This window comes from Echeneis naucrates, chromosome 13, assembly GCF_900963305.1.
Source record: "Echeneis naucrates chromosome 13, fEcheNa1.1, whole genome shotgun sequence".
NCBI classification, from domain to species: domain Eukaryota; kingdom Metazoa; phylum Chordata; class Actinopteri; order Carangiformes; family Echeneidae; genus Echeneis; species Echeneis naucrates.
Window position 1 is genome coordinate 16,287,117 of NC_042523.1, and position 18,144 is coordinate 16,305,260.

Below are 18,144 nucleotides of genomic sequence, written 5' to 3' on the forward strand. Positions count from 1 at the left end.
AACATTTAAGACTCAGCTTTGTGATCAGTGTTTGACTTCTCCTTTGCACTTTCCTGGACCCTAAATTTAGTATATGTGCAAATTATTTCTTTGTGTATACTTATTCATTTGTATTACTTTTTCTAACCTCCAGCTTTCATCCCGCTCTGTAAGCACAACCATAGAAGCATCTACAGTCTAGTGACAAACCTCTGTCTTCCTCACTTAGTGGGTCTGCTTAGTTTTAAGCTGTTGTTTGCAATGTCAAGAAATATCTTAAAAGCACAGTAGTTTAAGACCAAATGTACTGAGGATCCAACAGCTTTGACAATTAGAGCTAATTTTTCACTCTCCTGACTGCTACCTGAATTATCTGTCATGAAAATGAAATTAATACTTGGCTCTTTACTTAAACATTTAGTGATAAAGTTAAGTTTGAATATTTTCTCCAATAATAAGCCATGAAGTGCATAACTCATTAATTTTTATCTTATCATCCACCCATAATCAGCCCTTACTCATTGATGCCAGAATCTGCCACCTCATCATGACACATTGGCAGACCAATTACTTCACACAAGCAATTTTCTTTTCCTAAAAATAGACCAGCCAAAAGCCTCTTAAGTTCAAACCACATAAGTTGCTCTCCGTGTCGTCTCCTAATGAGTTTGCTAAGACACTTAGCTGCCAACAAATCCCAGAGAATGGAGGCGTGGCGCAAGAGTTGGAGGATGGTCAGGATGCAGGTGATTAATGTGCTCAGTTGTGTTTGCAAATGAGTGAGTCCTAGTGTTTTGGTTTGTTTGCTGCCTGCTGGTATGCCGTAGAATAAATCCAGTATGGGTGACCGGCTGGTACTGGACACCCTGGTGGCTAACACAGCCTACCTCAAGGCGCAGCAAGTAGATCGAGATGAGCTGAGACAGCAGAGGCTCACATTAACGCTGCCAAAACCAAAGACCTCTACTCTGCAGGAAGCTGCTGGGAAGACCTATGAGTCCCTGTGTGAGCAGCAGCCTATCGGGCAGAAATTGTTCCAGCAGTTTCTCATGACTTCGAACCCGCAGTATGCGGCTGCTGCTGAGTTCCTGGAGGAGCTGAGTGATTGGAGCCTTGCTGAAGGTGAAGCCAAAGAGAAGGCCAGGCAGAGCATCCTCAATAAGTTCTTTCGTACTAAGTCCAGGAGTTTTCTCTCGTACCTCACAGGCGAGGAGACTAATAGATATAAGAATTTGTCAGATGAGAATTTTGATGATGTTACAATGGATCAGTCAAGAGAAGCCACGAGGGACTTCCTGATGGGAAAACCTTTCTCTGAGTACCTGAAAAGCCCATTTTTTTATTGTTTCTTGCAATGGAAGGAGTATGAGAAGCAGCAGATCACTGACAAATACTTTTATGAGTTTAGGCCTTTGGGGAAAGGTGGTTTTGGAGAGGTAAGTACCAGACATCCCACTATGAGCAATTAAAGGCACTCTCAATCAATTGCATGCACTCAGGAGTTTTGATACTAAAGGCCTTGTAGGACAAGTCACTAATAGAGGTAAACACTCACTAACGAGCAAACTATGCTGTGCGTTAGTGTATAACTGTTGTATTGTGATTTAGCGTTTAAACATTAACCTGTAATTGTCACACGAAGCAACAGGAACCACTGTTCAGTAAAAGTGACACTGTGTTTTGCAGCTAAAAAGTAGCAGACACATATTTCAGGAGTGCACAAAAAAGGAAGGGCCAATTAAAAAAGTTTAAAGTAAGTTGCTCTGTTTGGCAGGTGTGTGTTGTACAGGTGAAACACACGGGTCAAATGTATGCCTGCAAGAAACTGAACAAGAAGCATTTGAAGAAGAAAGGCGGTGAGAGGTTTGCTCTCCTGGAGAAGCAGATCCTGGAAAAGGTCAACAGCCTTTTTATTGTGACCTTGGCTTACACCTACGCCAACAAGACCGACCTGTGCCTGGTCATGGACCTTATGAATGGAGGAGACCTGAAGTTTCATATCTATGAGCTCGGGGAGCGGGGTCTTCGTATGGAGCGTGTCATTTACTATGTGGCCCAGATCACCACCGGTATCCTCCACCTGCACTCTATGGATATAGTGTACCGGGATATGAAGCCTGAGAACATACTGCTGGACGGGAAAGGACAGTGCCGACTGTCAGACCTGGGATTGGCCATAGAGCTGCCAAAGGGCAAAATGATTTGCCAAAAGGTTAGTGTGATGACCTGACTCTAGATTATCCTACCCTGCTCTTCTAATTTGAGAAGACTCCTGGTCATACACTTCATATAAAAGCTTATTGTTACCCTTCATCAGTCTTGAATAATGCCTCTGTAACACAGATTCTTCCTGACATGAACAATATTTGTTCTGTCTTTACTGCTACTATACAATGTAGTCTGTCTTCTGCCATGATAAGAAGCTTACCAGGAATAGATATGATTGCTCTCTGAGCTGTCCTGACTAACAACACAAGAGAGAATAACCCTTTCACCCAAATTAATCTTATTAAAAGGTGCCTGACCTCATGGCAGCTGCTGGATGAATGTATGGTGGACTGACCAGAGCAGGTCAGCTATACAGTCTTTGCTTCAATAATATAAGATGACTTTCAAGAGTCTTTCAGAGAAGACAAGTCAGGAGGGTCACAGCAGGGCTACACGATAGATGTGACACAGAGTGAACACTGATGTGTCATTGGTCAGCCAGCCTTATGGAGGCAATTCTGCCCATTTTATTGTCCAGACCCAATTTCTCATTGCATTCTGTGTTTTTTACCATGTGAAGGCTAGTCAAGAGAGTTTCCTGCAGATTATTGAAATGAGGTTAGAAAAGGGGACCTGGCTAGTGATTTATTTCATTTGTTTTATTTACTAACTTTGTATTAAATTTTTGTGTCTGTGTCTACACTGCTGTGTTTCCAGACCTTGCTGGCTTGCAGTATCATCCCCATTATTTCAAAATGATGCAACAGTATATCTGCAGCTTGGTTTCTCAATAAAACAGTAGAGGAGACAAAGAATAAAACAAGATGGTGGACCTATTAAGGTGTACCCCCTCCCCTCTGTGTGCTGTCAGGCTGGTACGACAGGTTACATGGCTCCTGAAATCCTGAGGCAGGAGCATTACCGCACTTCTGTGGACTGGTGGGCTCTAGGCTGCAGCATCTATGAGATGGTCGCTGCCCGTTTGCCCTTCAAAGACTTCAGAGAAAAGGTGCACAATGGCGAAGTCACTCGTCGAACTATAGAGGACGACTGCAAGTTTGAGCACAAAAACTTTGATGCTCCCTCTAAAAGCATCATCAGCCACTTTCTTAAGAAAAGAGTGGAGAATCGCCTTGGGTGTCGGTAAGTAAAAACATCTTCTCAACAAAGATACTATGAGACTGTCACATCTGGATGTGGCTATGATGTTGGTGATGGAGCAAGTCATATATATATATATATATATATATATATATATATATATATATATATTAAGTGTAAACCATGAGAGAGTTTCATCCAATACACTATAATCAAAACGACCTTTGAAGCAACTTAAACATCCCATCTATTGTGTCTTTCTGATGATAGCGGTGACCCAAGAAACCACGTGTTTTTCAAGAATATCAATTTCCACCGTTTGGAGGCCGGACTGGTGGAGCCTCCCTGGGTGCCAAACTCCAACGTGGTCTACGCCAAGGACATGAACAAACTGATGCACTACTCCAAGGCTGAGGACATTGAACTTGATGATAAGGATGAGAAGTTTTACAGTGAGTTCAGCACAGGCGCTGTCTCCATCCCTTGGCAGAAGGAAATGATTCACAGCGGAGTGTTTGATCAGCTAAATGACCCGAAACTGAACGGACACAACTGTGAGACTGTTTGGAAATCCAGGATGTGCATCATCCTGTAGGCACCCCTTTATCTGACTAACATGCAGAAATAAGAGCACACAATGGTCCTTATTGAATAGTTGTATATTACACAAATCTAGTGAAGTGCCTGGTTATAAAAGTGCAGTTCAGGAGCCCTAAGCCTTAAAAGTACCCTTAACAGCTTTTGCACCTAAGAAGAATCATTATGGTAGTTTTGTAGACAACACACAAACTTATTGCATCATGCTATCATGGCCAAACATTTGTGTGGTAAGATAAATCCAAAATGTTTTTGTATTCAGACTCATACGTGGATGGCAACACACATAGATACTGTGCTGCAACTGCTGCTTTGTTCTTGGCTGGTGAGAGAGCACATCCTACTCCATTCATAGTTTCCATTACATCACTCGGTCATTTTGGCGGGCCCAAGTGTTTACATGTGTTGGTAAACAAGCCACACAATGGCTGTGCATCAGTGAATAGCAGCAGGGTTATTCTGAACATTTGCAGTAATGTGCCACATTTTTAAATAAGACTGAAGTGCGACAGAAATGCCATGAATGCCTTTTGCTCCAGTGGCCAGGGTGCTGGCTGATGTCAATGCTGAGACTGATGAAGTCTCTCAGTAACACACATCCACCACTAAGTGCCGCCAGACACCCATGAAGTGCGTTGAACCTCCCGCAGCGCTCCTCCTCATCCCCACTGTCCTGGCTCTGCTGCTCCGGTATTTACAAGCACTGGATGACTTGTTTGGCTTTAACAAGGGGATGCTGGGAGACACTTTGTTTTTCCATAAAAAACAAACATCATAAGATTAATTTTGGTATTAACAAGGCATTTCCAACCCCCTTAAAGCACCCCCACTAATCTTCCTGTTCACAACCTTTACACAACTGAAGTAAAAGATGTTAACAACTGACAACATAGCAACAAGAACCAACATGTGTTGTTTAGCCTTCACACGTGGTTATTCTTCTATCAGCTAATAGGAGATCTGGGTCCAAATGTTGTTCAAAGGTTTTGTTTCATCTTTGTTCATCCCAGAGGGATGCCACTGACTATTAGAGCTATTTCACAAGGAACGAAGCAGATTTTTCTATACAAGCTAAATGAGGAAATGAGAGTGGTGAGAGGGGAAATAACGTTTGACAGACGGGAACCAGGGATGTTACGACAGTACTGTCTTACACCTTCAGGACTTGGGCCTACAATTATTGCTGTTTTATTCAGTTTCATGCCACTAAAGATGTGCTATTTTATGTAATGTATGTGTTTATACTTGTAATCATTACTCACACAAAAAATGAAATTATCATGTTTGTATTGTGGTAGCATAGTGGTTAGAGCTGTTTCCCCACATTGAGAAGGTTGTGGGTTCAGTTCCTAGCCTGGGGCCTTTCTGGGCATAGTTTGTATTTTCTCCCCGTGCCTGCGTTTCTTCCGGGTTTCTTCCCACAGTCCACAGACATCATGTTTGGGTTAATTGGTGACTCTAAATTGCCCGTAGGTCTGAGTGTGAGTGTGAGTGGTTGTTGGTCTCTGTCTGTCTCTGTGTGTTGGCCCTGTGATGGACTGGTGACCTCGCCCACTGTGAGCTGGGATTGGTTCCAGCATCCCCTGTGGCCCGGGAACAGACAAGCGGCAGAAGATGAGTGTGTGTAATGTTACAAATTGAATAACGGATATATATTTTCTACTATTGTCTCCTGTAAATCTTCCTGTACTGTTTGTGGCTTCGTGCAGATTAAATGATTTTTACGTTTTCTGCTCCTTTCCATGTTTTGAGCTGCATTTCCTGTTGCCCATCTTAAGGCACAGATATGGACATCCCATCCAAGTATGTGCTTGTTTCTTGAAAACTTTACAGAAGCCCCCATGCATTCATAATTAGAGCTAATTTCACCTCAGTATCATCTGTTATGCAGCGTATCACTTCACACCTCACTTAGATAATGAGGGACACATAAACATGTGCTGATCTTATTCCTGTAAGGGGGGTGACCTTACAGGGCTGAGAAGTGGTTCCGTTCACGCTTGACTGTCATGAGATTAGAGTGTGGTTCAGATGGAAATCCAAGACGAAACCTGATGCTCATCGGCTGAGAGGGCTGAGCGTGGAGTCCACTGTGGCAACGTGACGACAAGACAAACTCAGCAAAAGGTCTCAAGGAACATGTTTTTACCAGGCGCTTACAAGCATCTGCCAGGGTTTAGTTCCCTTCAGCCCTGCACTGCATCGCTGCCCTGCAATACACAAAGTGCAGGAACAACTCTGCAACACACACACACACATACACATACTGTGTGTATCTATGCACAGATTCATGTATGCACATTTGTGCACCTTTACATACTTGATATGATGTGGCTGTCCGTGCAAGCGAAGATACACAAACCTCACACACATTGAAATAAACACAGAGACATACACTCTCTGATGCACACTTGCTTGCTTAAACACACACACACACACACACACACACACCCAATGGTATTACCGCTGTAGAAGCAGGCATGGGGTTTTAGAGATCAAAGCAGGACAGGGTGTAATTTGGTATCTGTTACATGCCCATGCTCTGGATTCACATCAAAGCCATGTGCCACACTTCAGCTCTGCCCTGGCATCCTCACGATGGTATCACACCCCTGATATTGCTGCTTTTTTTTTTTTTTTTTTTGCCTTCTTTGGTTGAATGTGTGTCTGTAGTTGCGCCTACATGGACATGTGTGTTTCCACTGATGTAAAAATAAAAGAGCCCTCATTTCTGACTATATATGCACTCGTCTGCAAGAGTGTGTGTGAGTGTTCAGGATAGGTGAGAAAGTGGTTAAACAGTCGAAACAGAGAGGCCATTGTCTGCGGAGGGAAACTGAGAGCCAGCCATGTGGGAGAGAGATTGAGGGAGGAAGAGGGCTGTTTCTTGCTGTCTCTTACCTACAGTTGGTGTCAGGTCTTTATTTTTTGAGTCAAAATTTTAGTTTTTTAACCACTGGAATCTTTTTTTTTTTTTTTTTTCCTGAAGGCAAGTTTTCATGCCATTTTATTTCACAACAATGTGGATAAATCAGAATCAAGAGTCGGATTTGGCCTAAGATCCTCATCGACCCACCAGGCCGACCCCTCTAACACTCAGGAAGTGTTTAGTTTTTGGTTAGTGTTCAGTTTTTCAAGCTTCATTGCTTGAATTCTTAACATTTCCACAAATAAGTGAATTCCTGCAGGGCGGTCCAACAGAAACAGAGCGTGTGTGTGCATGATGTTTTTCCCCGTCGAGGCCCAACGGGCAGTTTCCAAGGCACCCAGACCTCAGACCCCTTCCACTGCCAGGGGCTGGACAACATCATGGACAGAGCTGATCACACACACAAACACAGACACTAATGCGGACTCGTAAACAGTCCCACACTCTTAACCCTGGTCCAAACTCTGCGCCATGTTTGGTCCTTTTATTGCAAAAATTATGACTCTATGTCATTTAATCATCTGTTCAGGTTTCCATATTTATTTTGAACAAGAGAGAAAATTGCTGCCAGTGGAGGCAGCTGATACCACAACTTTCCTGTGTTTTAGGAATTTTCTGGAAAAGAGCACTGATGTCTTGAAATGTGACTGCACAGCAGTTAGAGTCAAGAAAATGACACTCATGAAGCATGTTGATTTGTGCAAGAGGGAGCGAAAATGATCTCATCACATTGACAGATTGTTTTCACTTGATTCATGAAAATGGAATTTTATGGCGCAGTAATAGATGGAAATGACTTTTTCGCAACAGGAGGAGGGCATGGTATTTTATTATCCTGAAAGAAGTTCATAATAAATTTCTAAATTGGATTGGATTACCAGCCAGGCAAAGCAGACTGCTTGGTTGCAAATGGTTCCCCAGGTGCTTAACTTGAAAAACTGAAGATTTAGATGAGGAAATGGTAAAATTAAGGTACAAAATCTATCTAAAGAGAGTTCCTGCTTTTATGAAGCTTGTATCCTCTGTCTTTTAGAGAAAACTGCTAAACTCTATTGTTCATCCATCACTTGTATCAACTATTTCAAGTTCATCATTATATGTAACTACTCCAACTGTTTCAGTATTTCACTGTGTAATCATGTCAAACTAACTTCTACATTTTTTTCTGAATTTAGATGAGCAGCTTCACAATTTCTCCACAATTTCTCCACATACCTCCTGAGGCAACTGCAATATCGATAATATAGAGTACAGGCCAGTCTGTACTCTATATTCTATTATATACTATATACTCTTATTAACCAGTCTGGTTCATGAAACTTTGCGATTTGATCTGATTATTAGACTACACCAGACTTTCTAAACTTTTATCCTACCTCTTAACTTTAATCGTTTAGAGTTTACCCGTTTCCGTGCTCAGCACTGCCACATTTCTTCAGTCACCTGTTACTGGGAGTAAAGTTCTCTCCCACAAGTAGAAAATCTCAAGGAAACAGCTTTAAGTTCAAAAACTTGCAGCATCCTGAAACCTGAGCTGGCTACAGTGTAAAGCTTTCTGATGTTCCTCACCCTCCACTGCAGGGCGATTGAAGATCAGGGCATCAAACGGAGGGAGACGGATACAGTGATACAAAATACTGAATCAAGGAAGCACTTTACAACCCCTCATTCTGAACTTTGGAGGGAAAAGCAGTTGTGGTTAATGTACTTTAATTAAAGTACAATATGCTGCCTCCGGGGTCACTGGCTGAGCAGGTTTTGACATCTGTGGCTGTGTGCGCATGTTGGTGAATAAGAGAGCTGCTCAGTTAGTAACTCTGCTGAATAATGGTGACACAAAAACAGAAATATAAGCTGTGAGGTGGTTTTTGTTTCCTAGAGTGTGTCCAGTTTGATTCAATTAGCTGGTACTTATTGCATTCTTTGTGAGTGGTGTAATATGACTGACAGTTGGCAGGACAGGCAGTTTGGACTGAGTCCAAGCCCATCTCTGCTGTTGGTGTGTGCGTATTCCCAGAAACCGGGACCTGTCTCTTCCAGTCTGTCACTGTGTTTCTAAATCATAAAACCACTTTGTGTGTAACACTGAATTCATTCCTGTCATTGTATCCTGGGACGTCTGTAATCGAACACACAGCTGCTAATGGATGAAATTCCCTCTCTCTTATAAAGACCTAAAAGAGATGTATGGTGTTTTTAGTTGAAAGACAAATCTCAGGTCTGTTCAGTATTTTATAATACGACTTCCCGCACTATGATCCAGTCATGTGGAATTTCCTCACAGGTACTTATAACATGACTCATTTGGTCCCAAGCAAAGAGAGGAAGAAGGGGAATGTAATAATATTAAATGTACAAAATCCGGGTAAAGACGCGTAGAACGATGCACCTTGTGTTGTTTTTCGATCTTTATGGGTAAGGATTTCAGTCTGTGGCTGAGGACATGGCATTGTCTGCTTCAGTGACAGCAGCTAGAGACGCTCTCTCTCATATTTGAGAGAAAAATTTGGCAAAAGATGAAAGCTATTTTGACTGATATTTTCTAAAGATATTGTTTGCTGAATTTGACTACAAGAGTTGTGTGGTAAAAATCGTCCTAGTAAGTTTATTTTAAGTCTACAGAAAGACTTTGTTCCTCATCCTTTCCACTGTAAGTAGTGTTCAGAGACTATTGTTTTAAGACAGACTGGCGAAAATAGTAAACTGTTTCAATTGTAGATGTTCTTCACATTTTACTCAATTCAGAGAATGTACTGTGCTCCCAAGAGGGATGAGACGTTCAGGGTGCTAAACTGCTAATTGTCATTGATTCTGTTCTGTTAAACACCTAGCTGACTGTTATAAGCTCATGTGCTATGGACCCCCTTTGGTGTGAAACACTTAAATAACAAGATCAATCAGAGCAATTAATTAGAAGCTCTGAAGGGATAGTCCCCCAAAGCATCCGCTATTGAATTAAGTTTATGTATACAAGCAATTATTCTTCCTCCTGCCTACTTTGCAATTTACCTTACAATTGTCAAGACATCCTCATATCTTCATCAAGTCAAGCTTCCCTGGTGTTTTGAGCGCATAAACAAGAAAGAGGACATAGCTGTTCCCAGAGGAGGGGAGTCGCCGAGGCGTTCCTGCAGCATCAGTCTTGTGATTCCTCGCTGTTCTGGAAAGGGGAAAAGGGGAGATGGATGAATCTCAGTATTGAAGCCAGACAAAAATGGACAGCGTTTTTACGTTTTTGGAAATATCTTTCAAAGTGGATTACTCTCTCATGACATTTGCGTCTGACTAAAATGTTACAGCTGAGTCTAATTATTGCGAAAGTGGTTTTGCGCATGAATCAGGGCTTATGAAGAAGTAGCAGCGGGTGCATGTTGCCTAAATTAAGATACATCATTATGTTGGACATGTGAATGGATGGAAGTTTACTTTCTGGTTCAAATTAGGTTTCCCTGTAGTGTCTATTTAAACACTACTGGCAGTAAATATTTTATCATAAATTAGGGTGAATGCTCATTATGTTTTCAGGAGAAAAAGATGAATAATACGACTTTGATGTGGCCCTGCATCCTCAGAGATACTACATCATGTTTTGACAGTAAGGCTAATTTAAGGAGCACTCCTTCAGGCTCTTCCGTGGTGCAGGCCATCTTTTGGCATTTAGAATCCAAATGAGCTCAAGTTGCCGGTCCAGTGACGGCGTCCATAACTTTTGTTGAGAATGCTTTCAACAGTAACACGCCGCAAATCTAAAAACTCCTCAGTGTAACCTTATCACCCTTATTTTTATCTTTGGCGAATGATGTTTTATACTCTCATGTCCAATGGATTAAAGGGCCGGACTTTATCTTGTGACAACCATGAAGATGTGGCCTGTGAGCTACCACACACAAGTATGCCAGCATAAATGCACACACACAATGCCCCCAGATGTTTTTTGACATGGTCTCCTGTGACTCCAGTGCAGTTGGTTTTGCCTGCATAGTTCACGCTCCATGCCCTGCACAGCAGTGCTCTGCACTTTCCAGAGAAAAACTCAACTCTGTCCTTCAGTCTTTTGAACACCACAGAAACACAACGGTTAGAGAAGAAGTATAATGCAAGTTAAATAGAAGGGAACACTTTTCTTTCTGATATACTTTGAGATGACATTGCTCTTATTAATGGAGACAGAGTGAGTACTGTTTGTCATAAATGCCAGGAAAATGCCACTGGGGTAATTTGCTTGGGAGAGTTAAACACCACCAGCAAAGCAACACATATTTTCATGACTGCATTGTCAGACAAGCTGTAGCAGGTGTCCCAAAAGTGCTGCAAATGAGCATTCACCAATGGGAATAGGTTTTCCTCTCACCACTCAATCTGCTTCAGACAAGCAGACAGGCAGTTTAATTCCCAGAGTCTGGGAATTAAAATCAAATCAAATCATAACACAGTTACTTAAAGGCTCTTTACATATAGAGGACATCTAGAGCAAAATCTTTATGGGATATTTTAAAAGGACCCAACAAAATCCTTGTTGAAATTGAAAAGCCAAATTTCATGTCTGAATCAGAGCTACAAAAGAAAAAAAGAAAGCAAAACTGGAAGTGAATGTGTATCACTCTACCAGCCGTGCTAACCATCAGTTCTGTTAGTTATGATGCAGCAGCAGCAGCTGATGTCAGTTTCAAAATATGTCTGTGACACTGCATAAGACCAAAAAAAAAAAAAAAACCAAACAAACAAAGAAAAAAAAAACAAAAAAAAAAAAACGATAATGCACTCAAAAGAAATAACTTCACAGATTTTAAACAAATCCCCATCTTAGTTCAATTGTTGGAAAAAAAATCAGTTTCATGTCAACTTTAGGATTATAAACAATGTTACGGACACGGTTTTACCTCAGAATTAAGTGGTAACCAATTTGACAACACTGTAAGACCTTCTGCATTACTAACTTTTAAGGTACTAGTTTTAGTGAGAACAATATTACAAAAGATATGTCGAGCTATGAAAAATGGCTGTTTCATTCTGTATTTTCAGCAAAGCTGGTAAATTGTCCACCTTTGTCAGACATTCCTTGCATTTGACTCATTCAGACGACCTGATATGAATTCATCATCACCTAATAATCCTTTTCAGGAAAAATAAATCACCACATCCCTTCATTCACAGATGATCCCAGATCATCCACAGCAGTGAGTTCCTGCTGTGGGAACAGCATGGGATGGTAGTAAAACAACCATAATTAACCTTAGGAGTAAAAAAAAAAAAAGAAAAAACAACAACCCAACACTCTCCCACTACTTTTTTAATCTCTCCATCTTGAAAGTGTCCGGTCATTTCCTTGATCCAAGGAAGAAAGTGAAGAGATCTGATCTGCAAACAGCTGTTCTGGGTCACATGACAGCATGACATGTTGTCAGACAGTTAACACATAATAAGCCGACTCTCTGATGCTTTGAATCCAATTGTTATTCCTGCTGCTGTGAGCAGATGGAGAATTTGGTGAGGAAAATGTACTAAATTGTGCCTCTTAAATCCGATTGGTGGACATGTGTCGGCTTAATAACAGTTAAAGAAGTTCAGGAAACCTGCTGCGACGAGCAATGGAGCAGATACAAAGGATCATGGGTAATCCTCTAAGCGGCCGTGACGTAAGGAGTGTCTATGTGTCTGAAATATTTAAGAACTTACCTGAAAGTTCATTTATGGGGACGTTGTGGATCACGTTTAGTTAACTATCTGCTTTTTTTAAGCCGGTAAAAAGCCTTCAAATTAAGCTAGCTCAAGTTAACGTGTCGTCGGCTGTCCGAGCATGCGCAGTTCGTTCAGTCCACGGAGTAGGAATATCTAAAACAAGATGGGATCATCTGTATGTTCCACCAGCTTTTTTGTTTGTTTTATAATCGAAAGAAGTCACATTGTTATGAATGAAAAACATTTTTTAAAGGTGGCCAGGTATTGGTATGAACTTTGGTGTTTTGTAATTATTCTGTACTTTGTTAACTGGCATGGATTAGTTTCGTTCCTCTCTTTATCAAATGAAAATTCAAAATCAAATCAGTTTATTTATATAGCACAAAATCATAACAAAGTTACATCAAGGCACTTTACACATAGAGCAGGTCTAGACCAAGCTCTTTATAAAATGATTTAAAGAGATCCAACAGACCCCCCGATGAGCAAGCATTTGGTGACAGTGGCAAAGAAAAACTTCCTTCAAGAGGCAGAAACCTCGAGCAGAACCAGGCTCAGAGGGGGCGGCCATCCGCCTCGACCGGTTGGGTTGTGAGAGAGAGAGAGAGAGAGAGAGAGAGAGAGAGAGATTGCTGACATGCAAATATTTGCATGAATTTTAACTCAAACAGTCATCATAGTTTTGAACTCAGCATGGATTTAGTTCTCCACGTATTTTAGTTTTTCCACAATACAAAACATGTGCAGTTTGTCCTTCGCTATTGTTTTGTCATAAATCATGTGAATGTTGATTAGAAATAAACTTGTTGACCGAAAAAAACATCTGACTAAGATCACACAAGGTGTGTATTTTCTCTGTAAAATGTAGGCCGTTGTGTTAAAGAGTGACAATTTGGGATATGAGGAATATTCAACAATGATCTGGGAACCCTCATTTTCTGCATTATGTTTTGTTGAACAGCTGGAGCTCAGCAGAGTTGACGATGCGTGGTGGTGACCCTGAAATGGTAAGTATTTATAGTCCAAAGGTTTCAAGTGGTACAGAGTTGAAAACATCATCCAAGGACTAAATTAAACTCAGCTGATACTACAGCCAAATTTCAGTGGTTAAAAGTTGGCTAATTTGTGAGGCAGAAATGCCTCTTGAAGACATCATGTTCTTTTTAAAGAAGACTCAGTGTAAATACCAGCTGAGCTCAGCTATTAAGAATGTTCTGTCATGAATGAAAATCCTGTGAGCTGCATCCTGAGCAGCACAGACAGACAGGTGATCAGTAGGCACTCGGGCGAGCTTTCATGTCCTGGTGGAAGATTTTTCCATAAATCCAGGAGCTGAATAATAAACACAAAAGTAGAAATGTGTTGACATTTGAAGATCAGTTTGAGCATCACAGTGGTTTTATTAAGATTGTGTTGCCCAAATCAGCAACATCAGATCTCAGGTGAGTTTTGAAAACAGCACATAGTCGTTTCAAACAGTAGCTCACTTCCTGCTGGATCTTATATTTCCTTGATTTTGACATTTTATTGAAAATTAGCGGTCGCACTGCCGGTGCAGCTTTGGGCATCTTATATCAGCATATATTATTTTCCACTTAAAATACATTTTCTGCTTCTTATGCTTGTCTGCAAACTTGTACATATGAATGAAAATAAAAAGACGCAGAACAAGCGAACAGATCATTTGACCAAAAAATGTCAACTAAAGATGAAATCTAAACTGTGAACTGTATTGTGCACATAGATTACACATGCAACTACACAAATACACGAGACACATAATTTCAATACACATACACACTTAAATTCACACAGACACACTCTCACACACATGCATATATATACAGCCAAGGCCCTGGCATGTCTGAAAAGAGCCCTTTGATGGTGCAGCCCTCACTCTTCATTTGCCGTTTGAGTTGGCATTGGCAGAGCTCTCCCGAGGTCCCCTGGCCCCTGCATGCACACACACACACACACACACACACACAGACTCACACATAGGCCTGAAAGCTTCATGGAGCCTGCAGGGAGTCAAACTGCTCTCACCTGTTGTCTCTGGCAGCCTGAGAGGAGACGATTAGCGCCCAGCATTGACAATATGTTCTTTGTTCCCCACTTTCTCTCACTCTCCCTCACTGCCATCTCATACTCGCAGCCTGTCGCTTCTGCCACTGCTCATTTCTCCCTCTGCATGGCTGTCTGTCTTTCTCTGTTTCCAACTCTCAGTGTCTCTCGGTCACTCTTTGTCTATCTGTCCATCTAGCTCGTTTACTATTCCTGTCTTCCTCTCCCCCTCTTACTCTCTGTTTCTATCCATCTCTAATACCCTCGTGTGGAAAACAGTTGAGTGCTTTATCACAGAACTCCTTGGTAATCCCTTGCAAATACACTTCGTGATGGCGTTGGGCACATGTTGCAGACGTGTCATTGCTGGTCAGTGACCAAACTCATCTTGTTTTGCAGTGTTAGCAAGATGCGGCGGTCAATGTTTTTAACATTAGTATTGATGTACAGTTTAAAAAATATGCGGTTGGCAGCAAATGTTTCACTCTGAATGCATTAGCATGTATTAGTGAGGCCCGGTCATCCTTGCCTGACATTATAACAGAGCAGTGGGAGTGCCCCTCTTGCCAGGAAGAGCACAGAGGAGGCAAACAGTCCGGCTGTGACAGTTCCTCTGGGTCACAGATGTACAGCTATATAATGTGGCCATTATGACCAGAGGGAAAGACCTCTGTGGGATTTTATTAGGCTGACCTTGCATTCCTCTGTATGTATTGAAAAAGTTGTGGAGTTGAAGAGCAGAATGATTAAGACTGAGATTATTCCATTACGCAGTAAGAACAGACATTGTGAGTTGTCATATAATGTGTAGCTGGTTTCACCGCTTTAGTGTTTAACCATGCAATGAGAGTTTCCCTTTTTTAGTTTTTAATTATACAATAACATCTTTCAGACATAGTCATGTTTTCTTCCACATAATTACCAGTAGGAACTACTTTGCATTGTTTGTTATAACTGTTTGTTTGTTATAATTTTACATACATAGCTAAAGTTGAGGTGCAGGCTGGGGTGCAGCTAAAGTCAAAGTGGAAGGAGCTGAAGATTCACTTCAACTTGAGGATCTGAAAGAAGTTAAAAGGTGAGTCATGGCAGCGCGGTTTGTTGAGTGGTTGGTGCAGCGTCCCAGGTTCATCTCCAAGCTGTTGGAGATGCATGATATTCAGCACCACTTGTTTTATAATAGAATTCATATAGTAGAGAAGCTCAAATGTGTCTCACTGGGCTTTATTATATGTACATCTTATAACACCCTTTATCCTCAGATACTCAGATTTGAATGAAGAAACCCTTTAACTTATATTACACCTGAGACAAAGCAGCAGAGGAGGAATATCTTTTGCAGGATGAAAAGACATCCGACTGATGCTGCATATCCATAAATCTGTCTATATCTATGAGAAGGATTTTTTTTTTTCTCTTCATTTTGTGATTGGGAAGGAAAATTTTTAACTGCATTTGTACTTTTTGCTGATACTCGAGTCACAGTTAACATTTAGTTGGTTTTAGCATGTTGATTAGAGTACAACCTGAAAAATGAGAACACATTTAGATAATTAAAATGAAAATAGCAGGTAATTGTATTCGAAACTAGATAGATTTTGTCAACAAAGTCACTTGCTCAACTAACGCTCCCTTTGTTTCTGTTGGCTGTAGCACAGTGATTTGGTTTAAGTTGGCACTGCACAGCAGCTGGAACATTAGCGCTACCTGTCAGCTGCTGGAGGCTTCTATCGTCCTGCTATGTTGTTGTCCCCTGGAAAAATCAGAGACAGTCTGAGTCTCTGCTCTGCATTTCCTCACGACTAAGTAGTAGTTCATATGCCCTGACCCTGACATGTTGTAAAACGTGAAGTAATCCATAATGTCCTGTCCTGGGATGTCATTCTAGCCGCCTTTTTCCAAATCCACACTTAGCTGTAATGACAACCCCAGAGCCCATGCAGACAGAGAAAAGAGAAACAAGTTTCTGAGCCAGACTCTCTCTGTGGTTTTTTTTTTTTTTTTACTGTTCATTGATGTCAGAACAAATCGGCTGCTTCAGCTGACTGCACGGCGCATTGGCAAGTGTCTTAGAAGAGACAGACCTGCCACCGCTATGACTAATACATGGAAATAAGGTTCAAAATCAGTCAAGTGTTCCTTTAATTGAAGCATGCCTCAAAGCTGCAGGGCTCTGGGAACATTGTAGAGACCATAGGTGTCCTCACTGCTGGACACATCAACAGTTTTTTGTTTTGTTTTTTGAAGGTGCTGCTTCCCACCTGTAGATTCTCCATTTCATGGTAAATTATCTGAAAGCAGAGGCTACGCAGTACTCAATGAGCTGAGTCTGCCAGACACTGTATACAGAGGCATGTTATAAACTGATGGGGGAAGATTTGCAGTTTAAATTATATTAGATTTTCTCATTAATATTTATAAGTTTATCACATTGAAGCCAATATTTTTAGAATTTGAATGTCTTACTGTATGTTAGAACCATTTTTTTTTTCACAATGGCCACCAAAGAATATCTTCATAAACTGTAGTTGCTCAGTTTAGCCTGATGGGCTTCCAGTCAGTCATTTCTGCTGTTGCAATGCACGGGATTTATCTGCGAACATCAGTTGTCTCACAGAGTTTAGTGTTAACCCACTTTAGCCTTCATTAGTCCGGCGTATTGGTCACTATGGTGTATGTATCTAGTGTTTGTGCAATGGGCCGTATAGTTTAGACAGCAGCACAGAGGGAGCATCAGCTCAAACCTGTTCAGTTGCACAGTAACACTGTGTGCCTTCAGGAATACAGCCGTCAGTGTTGTTTAGGACTTCACAATTGGGCCTTGACAGATTGAACCCCCTCTGCGGATGGGGGGCCCCTCTCCTCCCCAACATGCTGGGGCTTTATTAGACTTCACTATGACTCCCTGTGGAACCACGTTGCCCAGCATGACAGGGACTATTCAGGCCCCTGACTGTGGCCCCCCAGCCATAGGCGATGACTTTGTGGCTGCAGTGGGAGGGAACTGCTCAGACGCGTGCTTTAAATCAACAGGCCGAAGAGTTAAGATGTGCTGTAGATCATCAGGACTGGACAATGACACCCAGGGAAGGTAAACCTCTCCTGACACTGAACATGCTTCATAATTCACAGCTGCCTACAGGTGTCAAGTGTTGTGTGGGCAAATGTGATGCAGGACACAAGTACAGACCACAAATGTCGTCCAAAGTCTTTAGACAAGGAGCCAGAATTTATTAAATGAAAAAATAACAAAAATCACAAAGTAACTGGACAGAAGCTTTAGTAGTCACTGGGGAAATAAAATACATTTATTTGACAGATGTGGCTATCTGATCAAATTACTGAATTATAGTTAAGTGGGGAAAAAGAAAAATTTAAAGGAAATACTTTGGTAAAGTACAGTCGTCACAAAAACAAAATTAAATTCACTTCGTTGCCTCCCACAACAGGTAACAGTGAATTGATTAAACAGTAAGAAGACAACAATGTTATCTTCATATTTCTGTGAAGTCTGTCAGATTTGTTTAGCCTGGGTTGATGTGAGGGAGAAAGACTGCTAAACTCTTCGAGGAAAATCTGCAGCCAAA

General features: G+C 41.4%; 1 protein-coding gene across 1 annotated transcript; it reads left to right on the forward strand.

Moving 5' to 3' along the window:
- Positions 1-818: 818 nt before the first annotated feature.
- Positions 819-3,883, forward strand: grk7b (G protein-coupled receptor kinase 7b). The gene is made up of 4 exons (XM_029516661.1): positions 819-1,415; positions 1,754-2,191; positions 3,059-3,330; positions 3,559-3,883. Exons 1-4 carry the CDS (start codon positions 819-821, stop codon positions 3,881-3,883), a joined length of 1,632 nt encoding a protein of 543 aa, XP_029372521.1.
- The last annotated feature ends 14,261 nt before the right edge of the window (positions 3,884-18,144 follow it).

Coding starts and splice junctions, on each gene's coding strand:
- grk7b (XM_029516661.1), top strand. CDS start 819: ATGGGTGACCGGCTGGTACTGGACACCCTGGTGGCTAACACAGCCTAC. Junction 2,192..3,058: donor GCAAAATGATTTGCCAAAAG/GTTAGTGTGATG, acceptor GTGTGCTGTCAG/GCTGGTACGACAGGTTACAT. Junction 3,331..3,558: donor GAGAATCGCCTTGGGTGTCG/GTAAGTAAAAAC, acceptor TTCTGATGATAG/CGGTGACCCAAGAAACCACG.